The sequence below is a fragment of the Xenopus tropicalis genome, chromosome 1 (genome assembly GCF_000004195.4).
Source record: "Xenopus tropicalis strain Nigerian chromosome 1, UCB_Xtro_10.0, whole genome shotgun sequence".
Classification (NCBI taxonomy): domain Eukaryota; kingdom Metazoa; phylum Chordata; class Amphibia; order Anura; family Pipidae; genus Xenopus; species Xenopus tropicalis.
This window is the reverse complement of record NC_030677.2, coordinates 152155653-152178275: the sequence shown is the minus strand read 5'-3', so window position 1 is coordinate 152178275 and position 22623 is coordinate 152155653. Positions and strand designations below refer to the sequence as shown.

The window sequence follows — 22623 nt, the reverse complement described above, 5'->3', positions numbered from 1 at the left end:
GTTTCTTCTGCCTGTAACACGTACTTAGATTGATCAGCAGGATTTATAGCTATGCAATGAAACTGAATGAACACAGGATAAATGCAGTGCTGAGCCATTATGTGCTCTAGAACGTTACACATTGAAATATTGACAGAGGACTATTGATAGTGGGCATAGACAGGAATATATGATTAGATCTGGTAAGTAATTAAACTGGTCAGGTCTGTAATCCAACATCTCTGTTTTTAGAGAAAGCAGTGTGTCTGAACGTCACAGGTTTGTGTATGCAGCTGCTATGTATTTTTACACCTTTACAGATGCCAGGCAAAACAAAATAACATTTGCTATACATTTATCTCTTAAGTATTGCTATTAAACAAATAAAAGGAAACAAATAAAATTATAGCCACTCTTCAAGACTAAATGTGCTAGGCTTATGTCATTGAAACCCTGGGAGCAAGACACAGAAAATGAATTTAATTACAAAAATGATTTAATTATATACTTTCTGTTACGAGACAACCAGATGTTTGCTTTGGAAAACAAATACAACTTATCCAAATAAGCGAGAACAAAGTCATTCTGAAAAGAGTGAATTGTTGCTTGCTGTACTCTGATTTCAGGTTATCTTGAGGCTGTATCATGGTTTGGAATCATATTGAGTTGAATTTATGGGGTCTGCGCATATATCTGTTTTGCAGAAATCTAAAATAGCTAAAAGGATAATTGCATTATTGGTACACAATAAATATTGTGGCAATGGTAAAACACAGGTTGCAGTTACAATGTTCTTTGCAGTTTAAGATGCAGCTGTCCAATTGGGTCTGGAGTTTGTTGTGGCCCTTCAGGCTGCTCATTGGCTCCATAGGTTCCTTTTTTTTTATATTAATATTTGCCCTACAGCATGTGATTTAGCCCCTTAACTATCAACTACCCAATTATATGAAATTTCATTTTTACATAAGCTTTAATATCATTGTGTTATTTTGTAACTGTAGTTCCTATATTATATATAGGAAATAAAAGGGATGTGAACACAAAAATAACACTTTGTCTAATAAAATATGTTGTAATAATAAGCAACTTTTAAAACAAGCCAGCTAATAAACAGACCTATAAAAAGCGTTCTGACCTGTATAAGGCAAGACTGACTTCTGCTAGATCAATTTTAATTACTTAGAAAAAAATATATAGATAACTGCCCATTGCCATGGGCAGCTATTGAGGCGTCCCACCCTAAGTTTCAGTAGGGCTGATTTACTAAGATAGCTGTGAAACTTCACCAGTGCAGCTGTCATAGCATCAGATCGTCACTTTTATTCTCTAAATCAGTGCTGTCCAACTGGCGGCCCGCGACCCCCCTCTGTGTGGCCCCCCACCTGTCTGGCTGCTTTGATGGCTTACTCTTGTGTAAGCTTTAAATGGTATCAGTACTGAGATTAACTGGGCCCCTGCATGGTTCTCACCTCAGATTCAGGCTGTAATCCCTCTGTATTGTTTAAATATGTAATCCCCTGTGTTGTTCACACCTTTTAATCTCTGCATTGTTCACCCCCCTGCAGTGTTCACACCTCAGGCTCAGGCTGTAATCACCCACATTGTTCCCCTGTTCACACCTCAGGAGCGGTAGAAACCCACAAATAATCCCTGCACACTACAAAAAGAAAATATACTGAGGTGGTACTGCAATTAAAAAGTTTTTTAATATATAGTTATTGTGCAGACTGTAGGAGCAGTGCCAGCAAGGGCAAGCAGAGTATGGCACACACAGGCAGAGTAGGGAAGGCAGAGTATGGCACACACAGGTAGAGTAGGGCAGGCAGAGTATGGCACACACAGGCCAAGTATGGCACAAACCAGCCAAGAATGGCACACACAGTGAAAGTATGGCACACGCAGACAGGGTGGGGAAGGCAGAGTATGGCACACACAGGCAGGGTAGGGAAGGCAGAGTATGGCACACACAGGCAGGGTAGGGCAGGCAGAGTATGGCACACACAGGCCAAGTATGGCACAAACCAGCCAAGAATGGCACACACAGTGAAAGTATGGCACGCAGGCAGGGTAGGGCAGGCAGAGTATGGCACACACAGGCAGGGTAGGGAAGGCAGAGTATGGCACACACAAAGGCAGGGTAGGGCACACACACAGGCAGGGTAGGGCAGGCAGAGTATGGCAGGTTTTTGCTGTACTACAACCATTAATATGGGTATGGTCATGTGATAACATGGGTGTGGTTTCAAAAAGGGGAGTGGTCAAAACTGGCTTCCATTATCGGCCCTCCACCACGAAGGTCGGAAAAATTCCAGCCCTCGGTACAACAGAAGTTGGACAGCACTGCTCTAAATGATTAAAATACAGTTTGCTATGGGCAACTGATTTGAGCATTTTAGCATCTATGTTTGTAAATAAGCTCTAGTGTGTCAAAGACTTGGACCGCTTCTAAATGTGGTAGAAGAAATTACTGTAGTGTTAAAGCTGACCAAGAGACTGATGGTATGTACGTAATCCCATACCTGACTGTGTGCACTTGAAGACTGAGTCTGCCAACTGTATGAAGCTTTCCCCTAACAACTCCTGAAGCCTCAGATGACTGGCTGGTAATAGGCAAGTGGTTGAATCTTTAAAGAGCAAGTCACCCTCTCCATAGATCTTCCTTGACTGAAAAAGTTGAAAGTCAGAGCCTTTTTCAGGTCGTAACCCATCCTGAGGAGTCCATACAGACAGAAATTAGTGATACATAATCTTGTAAAAGGTATGTTTTAATATAAAAAATATAATGAGCATACACCAAAGTACAGGTATGGGAGCTATTATCCAGTTCCTTGGACGTTAAATCCAGGTCTAAATATTTTTTTAAGGGTAAGGAAACAATAGGGTATAAGGTCTGTTTATATGTATCCAAATGTTTTCCAATGTTTTTGTTCAGATGTAAGAACTGCCTCTTCTTTTTATGCTACTGTGTTGTCTTAACTAGTGTAAGTATATAGGTTTCTATGGCAATAAGCAGCATTACCCCATTATACTCGGGCACAGTGCTTCACATGTTTTCTTGCCAATTGGACTTGAAAATGACAGGCAATACACTGTAAACTAAAACACACATTTTGAACTTTTATATAACTCTAAGGGGCTGATTTACTTACCCACGAACGGGTCGAATGGAGTCCGATTGCGTTTTTTTCGTAATGATCGGTACTTTGCGATTTTTTCGTATGTTTTGCGATTTTTTCGGATTCTTTACGAATTTTTCGGATCCAATACAATTTTTGCGTAAAAACGCGAGTTTTCCTATCCATTACGAAAGTTGCGTAAAAAGTTGCGCATTTTGCGTAGCGTCAAAACTTACGCGAAAAATGCGCAACTTTTCGCGTAAGTTTTAACGCTACGCAAAATGCGCAACTTTTTACGCAACTTTCGTAATGGATACGAAAAACTCGCGTTTTTACGCAAAAATCGTATTGGATCCGAAAAATTCGTACAGAATCCGAAAAAATCGCAAAACATACGAAAAAGTCGCAAAATATTCGTTTTCAAGTCGGAACTTTTCCAATTCGGGTCGGATTCGTGGGTTAGTAAATCAGCCCCCTAGTCTTAATTCAATATGCCTTCTCTCTCAGAGGCCGAAATTAGCATGCAGCTATTCAGTGCTCCACTATAAACTATTGTGCTTGGAGACTTAATTTTTAGGATTCACTGAGGTCTGGTTGCTAATGTGGTTTGTTATTCAAAAAGGGATTCTGTTCTCAGCCTGAAAACTATAGGCCTGTTAGTCTGTTATAAGTGGTAGGAAAGCTTTTGGAAGGGGTAATAAGTGATAGGATAGTTGAATACATTGCAAATCACAATATTCCAAGTTTGTGCCAGCATGGTTTTATGCGTATGAGATTGTGCCAGACTAATTTAATTGCCTTGATGCTGGAATGGCAGTGGATGTCAGCTACTTGGACTTTGCTAAAGCATTTGATACAGTACCTCACAGAAAGGTCATGATAAAATTGAGGAATATTGGCCTAGAACATATTTGTTATTGGATAGAGACCTGGCTGAAAGATAGGTTACAAAGAGTGGTGGTAAATGGAACATTTTCTAATTGGGCCAGTGTGGTTAGTGGAGTACCGCAGGTATCAGTCCTTGGTCCTTTGCTTTTTAACTTGTTTATTAATGACCTGGAGGTGGGCATAGACAGTACTGTTTCTATTTTTGCTGATGACACAAAATTATGCAAAACTATAAGTTCCATGCAGGATGCTGCCGCTTTGCAGAGAGATTTGACAAAATTGCAGAACTGGGCAACAAAATAGAAAATGAGGTTCAATGTTGAAAAGTGCAGTTTTGCACTTTGGTAGAAATAATATAAACGCGAGTTATACACTAAATGGTAGTGTGTTGGGGGTTTCCTTAATGGAGAAGGATCTAGGGGTTTTTGTTGATAACAAGTTGTCTAATGCCAGGCGGTGTCATTCTGTGGCTACTAAAGCAAATAAGGTGCTGTCTTGTATAAAAAAGGGCATTGACTCAAGGGATGAAAACATAATTTTGCCCCTTTATAGGTCTCTGGTAAGGCAACACCTTGAGTATGCAGTGCAGTTTTGGGATTCCAGTCCTTAAGAAGGATATTAATGAGCTGGAGAAAGTGCAGAGACTGCAACTAAACTGGTTAAGGGGATGGAAGATTTAAACTATGAGGTGAGACTGTCAAGGTTGGGGTTGTTTTCTCTGGAAAAAAGGTGCTTGCGAGGGGACATGATTACTCTGCACAAATACATTAGAGGGGATTATAGGCAGATAGGGGGTGTCCTTTTTCCCATAAAAACAATGCACCAGAGGCCACCCCTTTTGATTAAAGGAACAGAACTTCCATTTGAAGCAGCGTAGGTGGTTTTTCACGGTGAGGGCAGTGAGGTTATGGAATGCCCTTCCTAGTGATGTGGTAATGGCAGATTCTGCTAATGTCTTTAAGAGGGGCTTGGATAATTTCTTGAACAAGCATAATATCCAAGGCTATTGCGATAATATACTGTAGAATTCTGGTGATTTTATTTTTAAAATATAATCCTTAAGAGCACAGTCTCTGCAATTATCTGTGTATCTGTGGCATTTACTTGCAGAGCCTTTCCATGCTCCACAGCTTGTGCTGTACCTGAGATTTTATGATGAAGTCATAAATTTTGGCTGTGATAATTGGCCTTGTCATCACAACATTGGGTGGAACTGTGCCCAGGTTACAATTATGCCAGTCTGTCAGAGCTGCACGACTTTCATCTGGGCAAAGTAATTCAAAATCTGAGGCACTGAATCCATGAGCCCAACCTGAGCTCTCCAGATCTGCAACAGGATACAATATATTTGTTAGAGATACAACTGCAAAACAATTATGGCATATGCTTTATAATATACAAATTAATCTTTTTTATAGCGTTTAGAATAGGAATATTCTGTACAAGTCCACTGATTGAAAAACTGCTAAAAACAAAAAACAGGGAATAATGAACCAAACTTCTAATTTATATGGACTGATGAATGTATTCTACAACCCACTATTCCAGGCAGAAGAACCGTGGCTAAATATCAATTTCAGCAAGTAGCCTGCCCCTCCAGGTCAGTTATGACTGGGCTTTAGGTACTGAGCTTTGCTAGTTAGAATAAGGTTAGTGTAGGGATAAGGAACCAGCGGCAATGCAGATGCTGTTAACCAGAACTACCAGACTTTGGGTGCCACAGAGTTGTCATTCTACAAAAGCTGAGGGTGGCTGATAGTGATAGCGATATAGAGTATGTACTATATGTCTATAAAAGATTATATTTTGCTGCTTACTTTCAATGTTTTCAAGCAAAGAATGATGTTCTAGGAATGCAACATCCCCAAAGCTACGACCTTCTGGATCTCCAACTAGGCACCTGGAAAAATACAGGTAGACAAATTTGTACCTGGTCAGTAACTCATAGTAACCAATCGGTGATTAACTTCTTCACCAGCAGCAAGTATAATAATGAAAGCAAACATCTGATTGGTTGCCATGCGTAACTGCCCAGGTCCAAACTTGCCCAGTGTTTATATAGGTCCCACTGTGACATGTTATGGAGTCACAACTGTACTCAAGCTATATATTTATATGCTATTAACAGCTATAATCTCTGAGGCTTTAAGAAAAATACTGCATAAGATTCATAGCTTTCTCTCACCTGAGTGCGCCTGGATTGCCATAATACCTCTCCTTGTGATTGGCAGTGCACCTTCCCATGAGTCTGTCGCCCTCTTCCCAGCCAATACACACCTTGCACAGATTGTGCTCTGCTCCAGGCATGCACCCCTTCCAGAAATAGTTCTTGTAAGCTAAAGCCAAGCAGCCGTAACAAGGGGACACAGAATATTCAGTTGATGGAGTCTCCATACTTTTCTGTGCTTTTCGCATATTTGCAGTGGTCTGGTTATTTACTATGCGCATGTCCTGTACAATCTATAAATTAAGCTAATATCCACTTCTATAATGCACATTTTGATATTTTAATCTACTAACCACAAGAGAAAACATCTTATTTTATATCAGCTTTTCACCAAAGTTAAGCTCCTATTTAACTCTCCGTTCATTTAACAAAACAGGAAAAATTAACAAGTAAACCTCTGTATCATTTATTGGTGATTTACCTTTGAACTAGTGACCGCTTGTGTGTGTGGCCATATTGGCCAAGGGCATCACAGGAGTCCCAGTCATGAAAATTACCGATAAAAATATACTTTTATCAGCAAATATACAGGTTTAATTACAGTACAGTTATATATTTTTATGCCCCACCAATAACCCTCCAGCGGTTTTCTAACTGCAACTCTCAGGATCCCAGAAGTTGCAGTATAACAACAGCTCAAGGACTGCAAGCTGAACATCCCTGAATTATATATTTTTTGTACAAATTGGGGCCCTAGTATTCCTGCAGTACCTGAGTCCCCTTAACTTGTACTGTGCAATACTTTTTTTTCACAGTGCCAGGCCTACATGCGAGGGTGCCCAATGCACAGTCCTACTCCTGATCATCCCAACATTCTACCCCTCAGCTCGCCTTGATGTCTGACTTTATCTTGAGGAGGATTTACACAGAAAGATCTGCTCATTTGTTGAGGTCATCGAACGAGCAGATCTTTCCCCAATATGCCCACCTTGAGGTCAGCGATATCGGATAGGATATTTATAGGATGCAGCCCCTCAGGACAAGGACCACACCAACAAGCCAATGCGCTCCTTGCCCCGACAGGATTTTTAAACCCATCTGAGGATCCCATACACAGACCAGGAGCAGCTTTTTATCATATCATGTATTGCCACCTTAAGACAATTCTGCTCTTTACCTGAGTTAATATCACAGTCCCATGTGTCATTCTTATTCCCCCGCACAGTGTATTTAGAAAGGAGCAGCCATCCAGCAACACTATAAATGTTTCCGTGACAAGAACGCCGGCTGCTCATTCCAGAGAGACTTACGGCTCTGTTACTTTTCTTTGTCACTGCCAGAGCAAAAAGAGTTGGAAAACCTAAAGAAAGGGAGTTAAACAAGAATTATTTACTTTTAGACAGACTATAATACTGGTATATATAATACTTGTGCATTTAGCTGCTAAGTGCAATTTAGGATGCAATAAGCTGTGGTTTTTTTTTAACTGTAATTCCAGAGTAATTGGGGCCACCCATAGCAGTTATATCTGATGTGTTAAAATCAGGCACAACTGCAAATATTCCAAGCAGGTTTGTATAACTTCTGTTAAAATGACATGTGTTATTCTTCAGGCTCAAGTTTTTTCTGCGCGTAATGAGGGGAATAGGTTCAGTGCTCCGGGACCAGATTATGAGGAGCTCAAGCAACAAGGGGCAGTGGGGAGGACATAAGGAGAGGAGCTACTGCAAGTGTGGGGGGGGGGTGACGTAAGGTGGCCTAGGGGTGCCCAAATTATAAATCCTGGGCTGGTGGAAACCCTGGAATTGTTGCCATGTTTAGGGTGCCCACCACCCTAAATTCATCATACAGACTGGGCAGGTGCCATGACACTTGGTGCAAAGATTTCCAAGCAAGGAGCATGTCTAGGCCAGTATCATTAATAAATGGCATCAATTGACATGACTGAGTTCATTTCCAGGACCTGAGCTTTATGTGTTTCAGAACTGAATATTCTTGTGAAATGCAATTATGATTTTTTTTTACTCAAAAAACTTAAATACCTTTCTCTGTAATATTGAGTGGCATTTGATAAGGATCAGTCGGGCATTCAGACACATGACCTAATGGTGAAAATGGAGAACTTGTTATATGCTTGTGGGTAACATACTAACAGATAAAAACAAATATCTAATTCCACTATGTGAAGAGGGAGGATTACAACATAGAGGCTAGGCTGTCCAATATTTCTCCTTTTGTGCCCCATCTAAGCACTCAACTGAGGTAAATACCAAAATAACAATAATCAGGGAAATTGACCCAGCAGGATTATACTGCGAATAAGCAAATTTTATGTATACACTGTATTTCCTCATTTGTCTGCAGGGGCTGTGGGGGCTGTTTGGGCCAATGTGTGCTTAAAGTACCAGCGACTATTTTGCATCCCAGTCCGGACATGTTTGTCTCTCTGTATGTTCCTGGCCAACTCTGTAATTTATTATTAAGTTTGTCTTCCCTGTGTGTACTTTTCTACATTGTAAAATTGCATATGTACTCACCCCAGTATTCCACAGCCGCTGGCTGCAGCCCACATTTTGCTGCAATGTATGCATGAGTAGCATCTAATGAAACAGCATCAGCCTCATTTCTCTGCAACACAGAAATAAACTGAAAACAAGTGAAGACAATAGAAGTGCAAAATACAAAGGCACATATTTATTACAGAATTTGCACATATTTATCACAGAATTTGCTTGTTAAAACGCCATGGCTCTATTCCCTTGTATAGGACACTGAAAGTCTCTTATGGCTCATCAAGTATTGCATAGACTTTGCACATACTCTACTTGACCAAGCTTAAGTCTATTGCACCATAATGATTTGCTAAAAATTGAAGTTGGTCAAGTTCTGCATATTGCCCTGTATGTGATTTAATTACTGACCAGAGGATCACTTGGGAGGCTTCAAGGAACAGTAACACCAAAATATGAAAGTGTTTTAAAGTAATTAAAATGTAATTTACTGTTGCCCTGCACTGGTAAAACTGGTGTATTTGCTACAGAACGCTCCTATAGTTTATATATATTAAACTGCTGTGTAGCCATGGGGGCAGCCATTCAAGCTGGAAAAAAGGAGAAAAGGCACAGGCTACATAGCAGATAACAAATAAACTCTGTAGAATACAATGGGGTTTTATCTGTTATCTGTTAAGTAACCTGTGCCTTTTCTCATTTGAATGGCTGCCCCCATGGCTACTAAAGATGTAGCGAACCTCACAAAAAAAGTGCAAACTTTGCGAACCCCACAGACTTCAATGAGAAGGCGGACTTTAAAACCTAGAAAAGCCATTTCTGGCCAGAAAACTGATTTTAAAGTTGTTTAAAGGGTGCCACGACCTGGACAGTGGCATTCCGGAGGGGGATCAAGGGCAAAAATTTCTCTGAAAAATACATTGTTGACACAGCATTGCGTTTTGTGCTGTAAAGGGCAGAAATCACACTACATTTCTAAACTTGTGTAATAAACTGCTTTAAAACGTCCGGGGTCTACATGCCAATCAAGTCATGTAAAGGTTACAGCCGGTTCACACGCAAAGACAAAACGCCGCAGTAGTGGATACGGAATATATTATTGCTGGTGGAAAAACGTCGCTCAGGTGATTTTATTGCAATGCAATGTCGCTACTATGTGTAACGTGTTTGGTGCACTACTATGAACAACAGCAAACAGCACTGGACACGTTAAAGAACAGTAAGTTAAATAAAAAATTTAAAAAAAATTAATAATAAAAAAAAAGTGATCTCTGATTGGTGCTGGGGGTGAACTACTAGGAGCAGCACACCAGTCCCCAACACAGCTAGACTAATAGCACTTGGCTCTATAAATTAAAGTAGCAAAGTAAAAAAACACAAATAAAAAAAAATGATGTGAATGTGTGGTTGGTGGTTAGTGCACTACTATGAGCAGCACACCTGTCTCCAACACACACAGACGGAGCTGCAGTACACAATGAAAAGAAGAGTAACAGTAATCAGAAAATAAAAGCAGTCCTTACAAGGACTATTGGGTTACAGCAGATGAGATCAGCAGGACAGCTGCCTGCCCACAGCAGCTACATACAGAGCAGTAGAAAGTAGATTACTAGTCAGCAAAGCTACCTAAACTGTCCCTCAAACCCCTGCACAGCTCTCTCCCTATGCTAATCATCAAGCACACACAGACAGAATGTAAAATGGCTGCTGGGCTTCGGTTTACAGTGGTGTGAAAAACTATTTGCCCCCTTCCTGATTTCTTATTCTTTTGCATGTTTGTCACACAAAATGATTCTGATCATCAAACACATTTAACTATTAGTCAAAGATAACACAAGTAAACACAAAATGCAGTTTTTAAATGAGGGTTTTTATTATTTAGGGAGAAAAAAAATCCAAACCTACATGGCCCTGTGTGAAAAAGTAATTGCCCCCTGAACCTAATAACTGGTTGGGCCACCCTTAGCAGCAATAACTGCAATCAAGCGTTTGCGATAACTTGCAATGAGTCTTTTACAGCGCTCTGGAGAAATTTTGGCCCACTCATCTTTGCAGAATTGTTGTAATTCAGCTTTATTTGAGGGTTTTCTAGCATGAACCGCCTTTTTAAGGTCATGCCACAACATCTCAATAGGATTCAGGTCAGGACTTTGACTAGGCCACTCCAAAGTCTTCATTTTGTTTTTCTTCAGCCATTCAGAGGTGGATTTGCTGGTGTGTTTTGGGTCATTGTCCTGCTGCAGCACCCAAGATCGCTTCAGCTTGAGTTGACGAACAGATAGCCGGACATTCTCCTTCAGGATTTTTTGGTAGACCGTAGAATTCATGGTTCCATCTATCACAGCAAGCCTTCCAGGTCCTGAAGCAGCAAAACAACCCCAGACCATCACACTACCACCACCATATTTTACTGTTGGTATGATGTTCTTTTTCTGAAATGCTGTGTTACTTTTACGCCAGATGTAACGGGACACGCACCTTCCAAAAAGTTCAACTTTTGTCTCGTCGGTCCACAAGGTATTTTCCCAAAAGTCTTGGCAATCATTGAGATGTTTTTTAGCAAAATTGAGACGAGCCATAATGTTCTTTTTGCTTAAAAGTGGTTTGCGCCTTGGAAATCTGCCATGCAGGCCGTTTTTGCCCAGTCTCTTTCTTATGGTGGAGTCGTGAACACTGACCTTAATTGAGGCAAGTGAGGCCTGCAGTTCTTTAGATGTTGTCCTGGGGTCTTTTGTGGCCTCTCGGATGAGTTGTCTCTGCGCTCTTGGGGTAATTTTGGTCGGCCGGCCACTCCTGGGAAGGTTCACCACTGTTCCATGTTTTTGCCATTTGTGGATAATGGCTCTCACTGTGGTTCGCTGGAGTCCCAAAGCTTTAGAAATGGCTTTATAACCTTTACCAGACTAATAGATCACAATTACTTTTGTTCTCATTTGTTCCTGAATTTCTTTGGATCTTGGCATGATGTCTAGCTTTTGAGGTGCTTTTGGTCTACTTCTCTGTGTCAGGTAGCTCCTATTTAAGTGATTTCTTGATTGAAACAGGTGTGGCAGTAATCAGGCCTGGGGGTGACTACAGAAATTGATATTGAATTTGAAAATTGAAATTGATAAACCGCAGTTAAGTTATTTTTTAACAAGGGGGGCAATCACTTTTTCACACAGGGCCATGTAGATTTGGAGTTTTTTTTCTCCCTTAATAACGTGAACCTTCATTTAAAAACTGCATTTTGTGTTCAATTATATTATCTTTGACTAATAGTTGACGGTTTTTGATGAGCAGAAACATTTAAGTGTGACAAACATGCAAAAGAATAAGAAATCAGGAAGGGGGCAAATAGTTTTTCACACCACTGTATATATGGAAGGGTGTGGTCCGGGGGGGGGGTCCAGGAGGGAGAGCTGCCTGATTGGCTGCCATGTATCTGCTGGCTCTGGGTTGAGAGGTAAAAATTTGGCTCCAGCTAAGGCGAACCCAAAATTGCGAACATTGCTAAAAGTTTGCGAACTTGCGAACACCCGATGTTCCCGCGAATTAGTTCGCCGGCGAACAGTTCGCTACATCTCTAATGGCTACACAGCAGCTTTGCTTATATAAACTATAATAGTCTTTCTGAGGCAAACACACCAGTTATACCAGTGCAGGGTAACACTACACTATATTGTAATTACTTTAATACGCTTTCATATTTGGACTGTTCCTTTAATCAGCCTTTGGTAAATGATGACCTGGCCAAACAAATGGATCTTTCCCTGTATTGTCAGCCTTATCTTGTGTGTTTTTTATTTACTTTGAATATGTAGTCAGAGTAGGTCTGAACTAAGAGTCACAGCTCCCCACAGGCCCATATAAGTAGTGACTGTCTATGCCATTTTACAGCAGCCCCGCTGGCATTTGCCATGATCTACATATTATCTGCCCATGCCTGGGTCAGGTATTGAAAAGGACATCAGATTAGGAAACTGATGGCTGTTCGCACAGCGCCCTGCGTCAAGAGGCACAGCGCAGATGGGCAGAGCACACATCACTTGCTGATAATGGCACCAATTGCAAGTTTATAGCACAATTATATGTGCACTTTGGGTGCAGAGGTAAATAATGTCTTCAATGTACAGCTATTTTTACCTTGATCATCTCAATACAGCCTGTAAGTGATGTTGTCAGGATACAGACCAGAGGATCTGATTTCACATTCATTGCCCAGTCCTCACACTTCTGCAGTTCAGCAGTGCTGATACAACACCAGCGGATGACACTGTGATCCAGTGAAATACCTAAAGACAGAGATGGAATATATACTGGAAGAGACAGAGAGATGTTGATAGATCTAGGGCTTGCCATTACCCAATTGCAGATAATTATTAAGATTGACCAAATGTATTACATTTAAAAGGATTGGAAGTGTACCCTATAGGCCCAGTGGTCAAATAAAGACTAGTTTTTGACCAGAACAGATTGAGCATAATCATTTCTCTGCTGACCCAAAATACTCAACCCAGGGAAAATATTTTCTTTAGAGACACAAAATATATGCACAATGGCCCATTCTACATGTCTCTGCCTTTCTCTTCTTCAGGGAACGCATTATTTCCAACTTTGGTTTGCCCCAAACCATCTCAAAGAATCAGGTTCTCAAACTATCTGTCAGTTTCATAGAAAGACAAATTTAGAGATGAATACTGCAACTACCAATTTTTATTTTCACTATATTTATTATTAATGCAAGCGCTTTAACCTTCTTTTATAGGGGTCTGATGCTTGCTTAAAGATCTAGAAACGCTTTGCCTACTGTAAGGTTATATGGTAGATAATTTGCATCTTACTGTGATATGTATATATAATGGAAGTTGCTGGATTTCTAATAACATATAAAATAAATTCCTTTATACAGAGTAAAGAACTACGTCATTTTACCACCACCAATTTAAACATCAGGGCAGTGGTAGATTCAGACTACCTTTGTCCCTTGAAAGTTCTTAATAAATGAGTCCTACTAATCTGCATCTCCTACCCACCCAACATTACACATCAGCAGTACTAAGAATAGTCAAATGGTATTAGCCCTGGCACTCACGCCACATAAATAAGTTTAGCTCAGATAAAGAATAAAACCATAACTGTATTTTGGCTAAAATATGCTTTTTTTAGGTTAAATTCCAGTTTAAATTTTATCTGAAATTGATGCCAGCAATTTTGGTGGGATTGTCTGTGCAAATACTGGGATTTGGGATCAAATCCAAGGAGAAGTAACATTGAATGGCAAAAGCTTTTAATGTATGTACTTTGTGCTTCTCCTTTAACTGTTACCTTCATGTCCAAGTCCTTTAAGGAGAGCCACATAGTCCATCCCAAGAACTGAAGACACATCAGCCTCATTGCCCAGGATTTGCAGTTCGAGAGTAGAGTCATGAAACATAAGATTTTGTCCCCCAAAGGGCAATGAACTAAAAAGAGAAAACCTTCGCTTTTCTTTTCTTTTGAGGCCAAATAAATCCTGAGGAGCACATATTACAAAAGCAGATACAAGAAATAAAAAAAAATAAAAAGAATGTGGCTTTGCTTTCACATGTTATGGAAAACTCTGCATACAGTGTGCATTTGTGTTTATAGAGAGATATGCTATAGTTATATTTATTAGTTATATAGTGAATATAATTGCTTAACTGATACCCTGGGCCGGTGCTAATATTAGCAGAAAACTGTACCAGCCCGTGGTACTTTTCAGTAAGTACCACAAAGTGATCTTCTATGTGCTTCTTCCGTCATTACACCGGGTGTGCATATACAGTAGTGTGAAAAGCCCAATTGTAAGCATACAAGACATATGGGGTTGTTGTGACAATTCAGAAAACTGAAAATCACTAGGGGTAGAAAAAATTAAGTCTATTTGACACGTACATACGTATGTCCATATGTGTTTTTATGGTCTCAAGACACAAAAACAAGCTTATAAGAAATTGTTTTCAGAATGTTACATTGTAGTTCTAAACTCAAGGACATGGCAAAGCCACAAAAGTCCTGAAACAGTAGTAACTGCTTAAGGGGGGCATAAATCTGCAGGCTAACTCTGCCTATACAGATTCAGCCATAACAGTTATACAGATTCAGCCATAACAGTTATACAGATTCAGCCATTACAGTTCAGGCTGGCTTGAGAACAGAATTCATGCAAGTCGGGGGGGCCTATGAGGAAATCTGCATACACAGAATAAATTCTTTATCGGGGTCATTTATGACCCCTGGGGGCACAAGTGCAAGAGCACTAAGGGTTGCAAGACTGCGCCCCTTAATGCTAATTTTCTAACCAATTATATCCCCTTGGATACAGCGCTCTGTGTCCAAGGGGATAGTGAAGAGTGCAGCCTAATGATGCACAGCTCAGCGGGCAGTGTGTCCAGCTACTCATTGTGAAGCATCATTCTGAGGAGCAAGCGAGGGTAGGGCCTCCCCTCCTAACACAGGCAGCGTTTCAAGTGCAGTCTGCAGGTCTCTGCATTCCAAGTGCAGAGGCCTGTATTTGTGCACACTAAAACAAAAAAAAATTCACCTTGCACACTGCGTTAAAATTCACAAATGAGGCCTTTAATCTTAATATCACCCCAACAAACAATCCAGAGTTTAGTAAGATGTCACCTGGATCAGCACAAGAAATCTCTTGGTGACTCTGTGGAGGTGACCACGAGTGACAATTGCTTTTCCAGGTCCTTGACCCAGATTGCAGTACTGGAAAGAGCTCAGATTAGCAGTGGAACCATCAGGACAAAGGAGTTCAAATTCCTGCATTTCAGACTCTGAAAATAGATGAAAAGCATCATCATTAAGGAAATGTATTCTGAGAACAGGGTTTTATTTATTAAGGTAAACAAACATCATAATTGGCTGTGCAGGCTGCAGTATTAGGGGGTACAGGCCAGCCCTATCTTTGCTACCTGCCATAGGCCAAATGGAGCACAGTGAGCAATGAAAGGCAGAGTGCAGAGTGCAAAAAATGGCCACTTATAGAGTTAAGAGGGGAGTTAAGTGAGCCATATAAAATCAGTATTTCCTGGGGGAAAGGTTGTCCCAAAGTAATATCACACATGCCCTCCACCGTTTTATTCCACCTCTGTTTTCACATGGGCTTCATCAAAGTGCAAAATGTATAATGTACAGTCAGGCCTACTGGGCCCAAACACAGAAAGGAACTATTATAAGGTCTACTTATGTTCTTTTTATTCTTCCATTTTCCCAAGGCCAGGAAATATGTGTATCATTACCAGTACAGACATGCAGATTATTACTGCTAAGAATTGTACTAATTATCATATTGATAGAAATTAGTAAAAAATAACAGAGCATGCCCATCACAGTAGGCATGGGCAACCAGTGTACCTCTTAGACTATCAGCATCCCACCAACAATCTGACCAAAAGGTTTTATTAGCCTAAAGATTATCTGTCACCCTCACACAAATGGTGTCCCATCTCACATATTTATATAGTTCTGCATCACTAAGAACTCACTACAGGCTTTATAAGCTATAAAGTAGAGGTAATACCTGTTGGAGTCATTATAGCCAGGTGATCCATGAATGCCACATCCCCTCCACCATTTTTCAAACACCTGCATAAAAATAAATTTGCCATTTAAATCCAGTAAAAAGTATTCCCCTATTAGAGACAAATGGACTGGTAGTAGGATAAATGCCAAAAATGTCTTAATTCAGAACAAGTAAAACTATCATGCCTTACAGTAAATGTGATAGTACAAATACATGTTGCATAAAAACGAAGAACAAGATAACATATTCAATGCTGTTCATATTTGAACGCTGATGACTTTGCAGATAGAAAAGTTTCCTTTATTTGATCTGTACCTGAATGCTCCATCAGAATCAGCAAATGGTTCATTGCTACTAATCTCACAGAAATTATTCCTGTCCCGTACATAGGATTTGGATCCCTGGCATAGCTCACACAGATTGGGAGAAGCAATTCCAATCCCTGGTATACAACTGGCATTAAAATATGCGCTTACAACTGTAAGGGGGAAAAATTGTCATTAATTTAACAAACCATGGCTATAAAAATGTAGCAGACATTCGAAAAAAAAACTATGTGAACGTGCCCCTATATGATTCAGGTGAGCTCCCTTTTTCAGAAGTGAAGTATTTATCAAAGCAACTTTAGGTGCACATACAGCAATCCTCCACAAAATATCATGTGAATTACTCAAAAGGTGACATAGGTATTAAATGAAATTTACCAAGAATTCATTTAATGGTGAACTTAAAGGGTGTAAAGAATGAAAACAGAATCCCATGCAAGCAGGACCCATACAAGTGGATTGGGTTTAGTTGTACCTATTATTCAGAAACCCATTAAAAAGTAAACTCTAAAAATATAAAAGCAACGTTATTTCCTATAGTATACTATATAAACAAGCAATTATACATTTTTGGCTGTTTGCCTCCACTTTTTCAATAAATTGTACATGATGGTAAAACAGGACTCTCTGTCTTAATATATATATACATTTTGCTCTTTTGATAAATATGTTCCTGTGAAATTGTGTTTTTAACCCAAATTTTCTGTCCGCACCAAAAAATTCTGTAATCTGTCTGTAATCTATAATAAATAACATAATACCCATTTTTCTTAAAAATCAAATCTACTAGTAAAAAATTAAATTCATATTTGTCTAAACATGCTCATGATGGTGGTTAACACTTAAATTGTACACACCTTTACTGAGTGGCTGTTCCTCATCCCAATGTAAAAGGTTCTTTGAGAGGAAAAATCCAAAGGGAATATTCCAACCTGATGTCCATCGAGCTCCATTGTGGCAAGACCGAGTTCTGTTTAACTTGTGGATATTGAGAGTGCCACGCCGGGCCACAGCCACGGCATATACACAGCTTCCTAGGAGGAAGAGATCATTATTATTTATGATATTCTGTATTTGAAATGAAATTTTTAACAAAACAGGGCTTACAGTACCGTCTGAGTGTCGCTCCTTTGCTACAACAGCCAGGTCATACTGTTTGATGGCTGTATACACATCCCCTGCATCCAGTGACACAGCATCAGCTTTATTTCCCTATAAACAAAGGATACATAGAGTACAAGCAACAGGGAAAAGGAGAAGAAACAAGCATATCACAAGAGATATTTACGGATATTTACTGCAGAAAACTTATAGAAGAATCAGAACAACTTAGGTTTTGGAGTTTAATGTGATGATTATACAGTAAGAGGCCTTGTGAACACCATGAAAGAAATTGTACTTACAGAATTTCCACACAAAAATCCAAGAATGCAGGATCTTAACTTACTAGAAACTGCTAATGGGTTAATAAACAGTCACTGTCAGTGATCTTACCCTTATTTTGCTCATGCAATCCTGTGTAGTGTGGGCTCGGACACAGGAGACCCTGGAGAAAGCATGACTGGCAGGTAGTATAGTTTGCAGAGTTCGTGCCAGATGAGAACATTTCCTCTGCTCCAAATCAGAAAGAGTGCACCAACGGAACTTTTTCCCTGGGGAGAGAGTTTATAGGTACTTACAGGAACAGTAACACCAAAAACTGTTGCCCTACACTAGTAAAGCTGACATGTTTGCTTTAGAAAGACTAAAATAGCTTATATAAACAAACTGCTGCGGGACTGTCCTTTTAAAAAATGTTTTTTTACTGTTCTTTTTAAGGGTCAGTTCCCATTGAAATAATCACACAGGGGCAAATTAATCAGATAGAAGGTAGCTATTTTTCATCCTAGCTATACAGCAGGTAGCTATGTTTTCACCCTTTGATAAATATGCTCCTAAAAGTCCTATAAACAGTAAAAGAATAGAGCTTTCAAATGATCCCCTTCTGAATTATGGTGAGCTCTATTTTAACTTTTGGTAAATACAGTCGAAGCCCCATTTCAAGTTTTTTGGGGGACCAGGAAGAAATAATTTAAAATCTGGGAAAATGTAAAAACAGGGAAAAGTGTTAAAGGAACAGATACTTCATGTACTCAAAAAATATAAACACAGTAGTGATTTACTTTGAAATTCATTATTTACTGTGTTAAAGGAAAACTATACCCCCAAACAATGTAGGTCTCTATACAAATATATTGCATAAACAAGCTCATATGTAAAACCCTGCTTCATCTAAATAAACCATTTTCATACAAATATACTTTTTTTAGTAGTTTGTGCTATTGAGTAATCCTAAATAGAAACTTGTCATTTTAAGAATTAAGGACCACCCCCTGGGATCATAGGATTCACAGTGCACACAAACAAGCCAAGGCACACAAACTGCTAGGCCCCATCAGCCAATTAATGGACAGAGTTCTGCCTTTTGCTCCCACACTACTTCCGGTTACAGTTAGAGCTGCATTATTTCTGGTCATGTGATCTCTGAGGGAGCACACAGCCCATCACTAAATGGTGGGTCAAGGGAAAGGATGTAAAAGGGCAATATTTACAGATATTTACTGATATATATATATATACCAGTTTGGTGAGATTCTTTAATAGGTCAATTAACATAATATATCTGTTGATTAAGTATTCATTCTGGGGGTATAGTTTTCCTTTAATGACAAGGGTTAAGCATTAATGTTATACTATGGGGGGGGGGGGGGCATGTGCAAGGATTTCTCACAGAGACTTAACCTAAGGGCTAAACTCGAAGATCGTTTTTTGTGGATGTTGGTGGATCGACAAACACATGCAACAAATCAGATGCTGTTGCATGCGGCAAAATATAATGGGACTGATACAAAAATCAGATGCATAAACAACTTGTAATTTTTTCCATCCAACATGCCTGTTGGATGCGGACGAGGCATGATGCATCTGCACACAACGTGATATTGTTGCATCCAGTCAGAGCGACTTTTTTTGCATTGAAATACATGGACTGTTGCGTGTAGACTCAGATTAAATCTGTCCCACAAAATCTGATGAAAAATGCTCATGGAGTTTAACTCTAAAGCAATAAGTGATTTGTTCATAGCTGTATGAGGTGCAGACTAATTGAAATAGACTAGTTTCAGACAGAACACGTCTAAGGACATGTTTATTATTTAAAGAATAAACATAAGATTGGTAACAATAAATATACAGCCTAAAGACTGATTTATTAGATGCCTAATTTATCTAGTCTGGGTCAGTAATGTTAACAACAACACAGAATTTTAAAGCAGGCTGAAGCAAAGCAAAATTCAAGGCAAAATTTACTCCTGATTACAAATTGTCTCACAATATTACTGTGTACATCAAACTACAAGTTATTTCAATGTTACTTCCCCTTTAATGAGGGTAAAGCTGGAGGGATGCAGGATAGACTTCTTTGATTTAGGACCTAGTTTAGATCTAATTTAGAAATAGTTTAGATTCCCTGCAGTCTTGCAATGCAAGCCCCCCCCCCCCCCCACCATTTTCTAGGTCCTGCCTTGCGCAGAGGCATTCTGAATCTCTAATATTACCTTTATGTGTCAGTAGCCTGCATTTTATTTTCTGTTGCATGTGTCCTATGTCTAAACACGTTGTTCTCTGATCTCAGCTGCATGGGTGGAAAGCTTTACAGGCATGTTTTTTTCCCCGATTGTAAAATCTAACATTTCATTACTTCCTTATGTTGCAGCCACTAAGTTCGGCTGTCGTCCTGAGCAACATGTCATCTCCTCACCTACCTGAAGGAGTGTGAGGCAGCATGAAGAGTAAGAAGAATACATTCGTGGAGAGGAGTGTGCAAAAGGCCAGATGCATATTGTGTTCTACTTTGTATATCTCTTCCTGCAAAAGGGAGATGAGTCCAGTGCTGGGCACATGGAGGGAAATGAAATGAAAGCGTAGGAAAGAGGCAGGATGAGGGAGGGCTGGTCAGGGCACACATGGAAAATGTTAGTGATGAAATAGTTGGACATGTTTAACAGAAACTAAACAGTTTCTCCAAATTTTAAATTGACACATTTAGTCAGTAAAGGACAGCAGACAGTGAAAGGGTATCATTAGGTCCAAGTTTATATAGAAAGACACAGGCAGGACTGACCTTGGGGGCAAAAGAGGGACAGTAGGGTACTGGACACCAATATTATAAAAGGGTAGTAATAATAAGATAACATTACCATGGCTACTCTCTGACAGTGTACCAAATTTGTCATCATAAAAGTTTTATAGAAAGAATAAGATTCAGTTACAATTCCATTACATAATGGAGTTAGTAATAAGGCTTATTAATAAGGCCATATATGTAGATCTTTTCAAAAACTGTAAAGCAACAAGTAAGTTCTTATTATTAGCGTGTTACAGAATCCCTTGTCTGGCAAGTCTGGTGTTAATGGAGTGCTCATTGGCCATTTTTGCAGTGATCTTACAGGCAAGTTTGGGGTTAATGGAGTGCTCATTGGCCATTTTTGCAATGATCTTACTGGCAAGTCTGATGTTTATGTAGTGCTCATTGGCCATTTTTGCAGTGATCTTACAGGCAAGTCTGGGGTTAATGGAGTGCTCATTGACCATTTCTGCAGGGATCTTACTGGCATTTCTGGGGTTAATGGCGTGCACGGCACATCATTATTCCTCCCTGGGTGGTATACATCAGCCAGACTGTGATTTATTAGTCCTCTGAGGGGGAGAGGGGTCCCCTGATCTCTAGTTATGCCACTGTATTCAACCCAGTCATATGATTTTTTCAGTCACTTAGTAGCAATACCAGCGACAAAATTTTGCTAATCTTTGCTATGTGTGCAATAAAAATCTTTTTCATGGGCATTTTAAACTTGTATGCACAGGCCCAGATTTGTGGAGAGGCCACAAAGGCCCGGGCTAGGGCGGAACAAATTTGGGGGCGGCATGCACCACACCAAAATGTTAAAATTTTGCTCCCATAAGGAGCAATGGAGACCTCTCCCCAATGCTCTGTATGCAAGTTTGAACTTCCGCGCACTCACTGGGGGGTTTGCTGTATGCGCATGCACAGCAGTGGGGGGATACAACTGGCGGTGGCCTAGGGGCGCCCTGATAAGAAATTCAGCATTGTGTATGTACATGTTTAAAATTTGTGTGCTCAAGTCAGAATAAACACATGCAAGGGGACATGATTACTCTTTACAAGTACATTAGAGGACATATAGACACCAAAGGCCACGCCATTAGATAAGAGGAACTTCCTCCTGAAAACAAATTACTTTTCAGTAAAACATATTGGCATACTTTATTTTGCCCATTAAACCTTGTTTATCTGCAAATTTTTTGCTACAAAGGGGAAACTTCACCTTAAAGGAACAGTAACACCAAAAAATGAAAGTGTTTTAAAGTAATTGAAATATAATGTATTGTGGCCCTGCACTGGTAAAACTGGGTTGATTGCTTCAGGAACACTACTATAGTTTATATAAATGAGCTGCTGTGTAGCCACGGGGGCAGCCATTCAAGCTGGAAAAAAGGAGAAAAGGCACAGGTTACATAGCAGATAAGACACCTTTGTATTCTACAGGGTTTATCTGTTAGCTGCTATATAACCTGTGCCTTTTCTTCTTTTGAATGGCTGCCCCCATGGCTACACACCAGGGTTTATATAAACTCTAGTAATGTTTCTGAAGCAAACACAAAACTTTTGCCAGTGCAGGGCAGCAGTACATTATAGTTTAATTTCTTTGAAATATATACATTTTTTGGTGTTACTGTTCCTTTAATGCTGTAATGAAGCCATAAGAAGGCATTTACAATTCACCCAGATAGAAATGCAAAAGCACTAAGTAGGGTTTCTACCTATCTGTCTGAATTTCATCAGAACAGCCAGGTTTTCAGAAAGGTTACAACAAAAGGTGGCAACCCTAGCAGTAAGAAGTGCAAGGGCATGCCCCTTAGTGCTGATGCATAGAGCACTTCTGAGTAGGGGAAGGGCTGGTTAAAAAATCCTCCTCTGCATCTGAATGATATGTGTTAGGCAGACAGTTTGAATAAATAGGCAGTTGCCCAGGGC

The 22623-nt window shown here is 39.8% G+C and overlaps 1 protein-coding gene across 1 annotated transcript; it reads right to left on the bottom strand.

Moving 5' to 3' along the window:
• Positions 1-457: 457 nt before the first annotated feature.
• Positions 458-21049, bottom strand: LOC100498607 (saxiphilin). The gene is made up of 17 exons (XM_031892226.1): positions 20330-21049; positions 18021-18178; positions 17639-17738; positions 17384-17560; positions 16516-16678; positions 16198-16262; positions 15294-15451; positions 13968-14154; positions 12786-12934; positions 8688-8778; positions 8193-8252; positions 7328-7510; positions 6169-6319; positions 5801-5883; positions 5126-5310; positions 2499-2688; positions 458-696 (listed from the first exon to the last, which is right to left on the bottom strand). Exons 1-17 carry the CDS (start codon positions 20403-20405, stop codon positions 623-625), a joined length of 2250 nt encoding a protein of 749 aa, XP_031748086.1. The 5' UTR covers positions 20406-21049; the 3' UTR covers positions 458-622.
• Positions 21050-22623: the final 1574 nt, after the last annotated feature.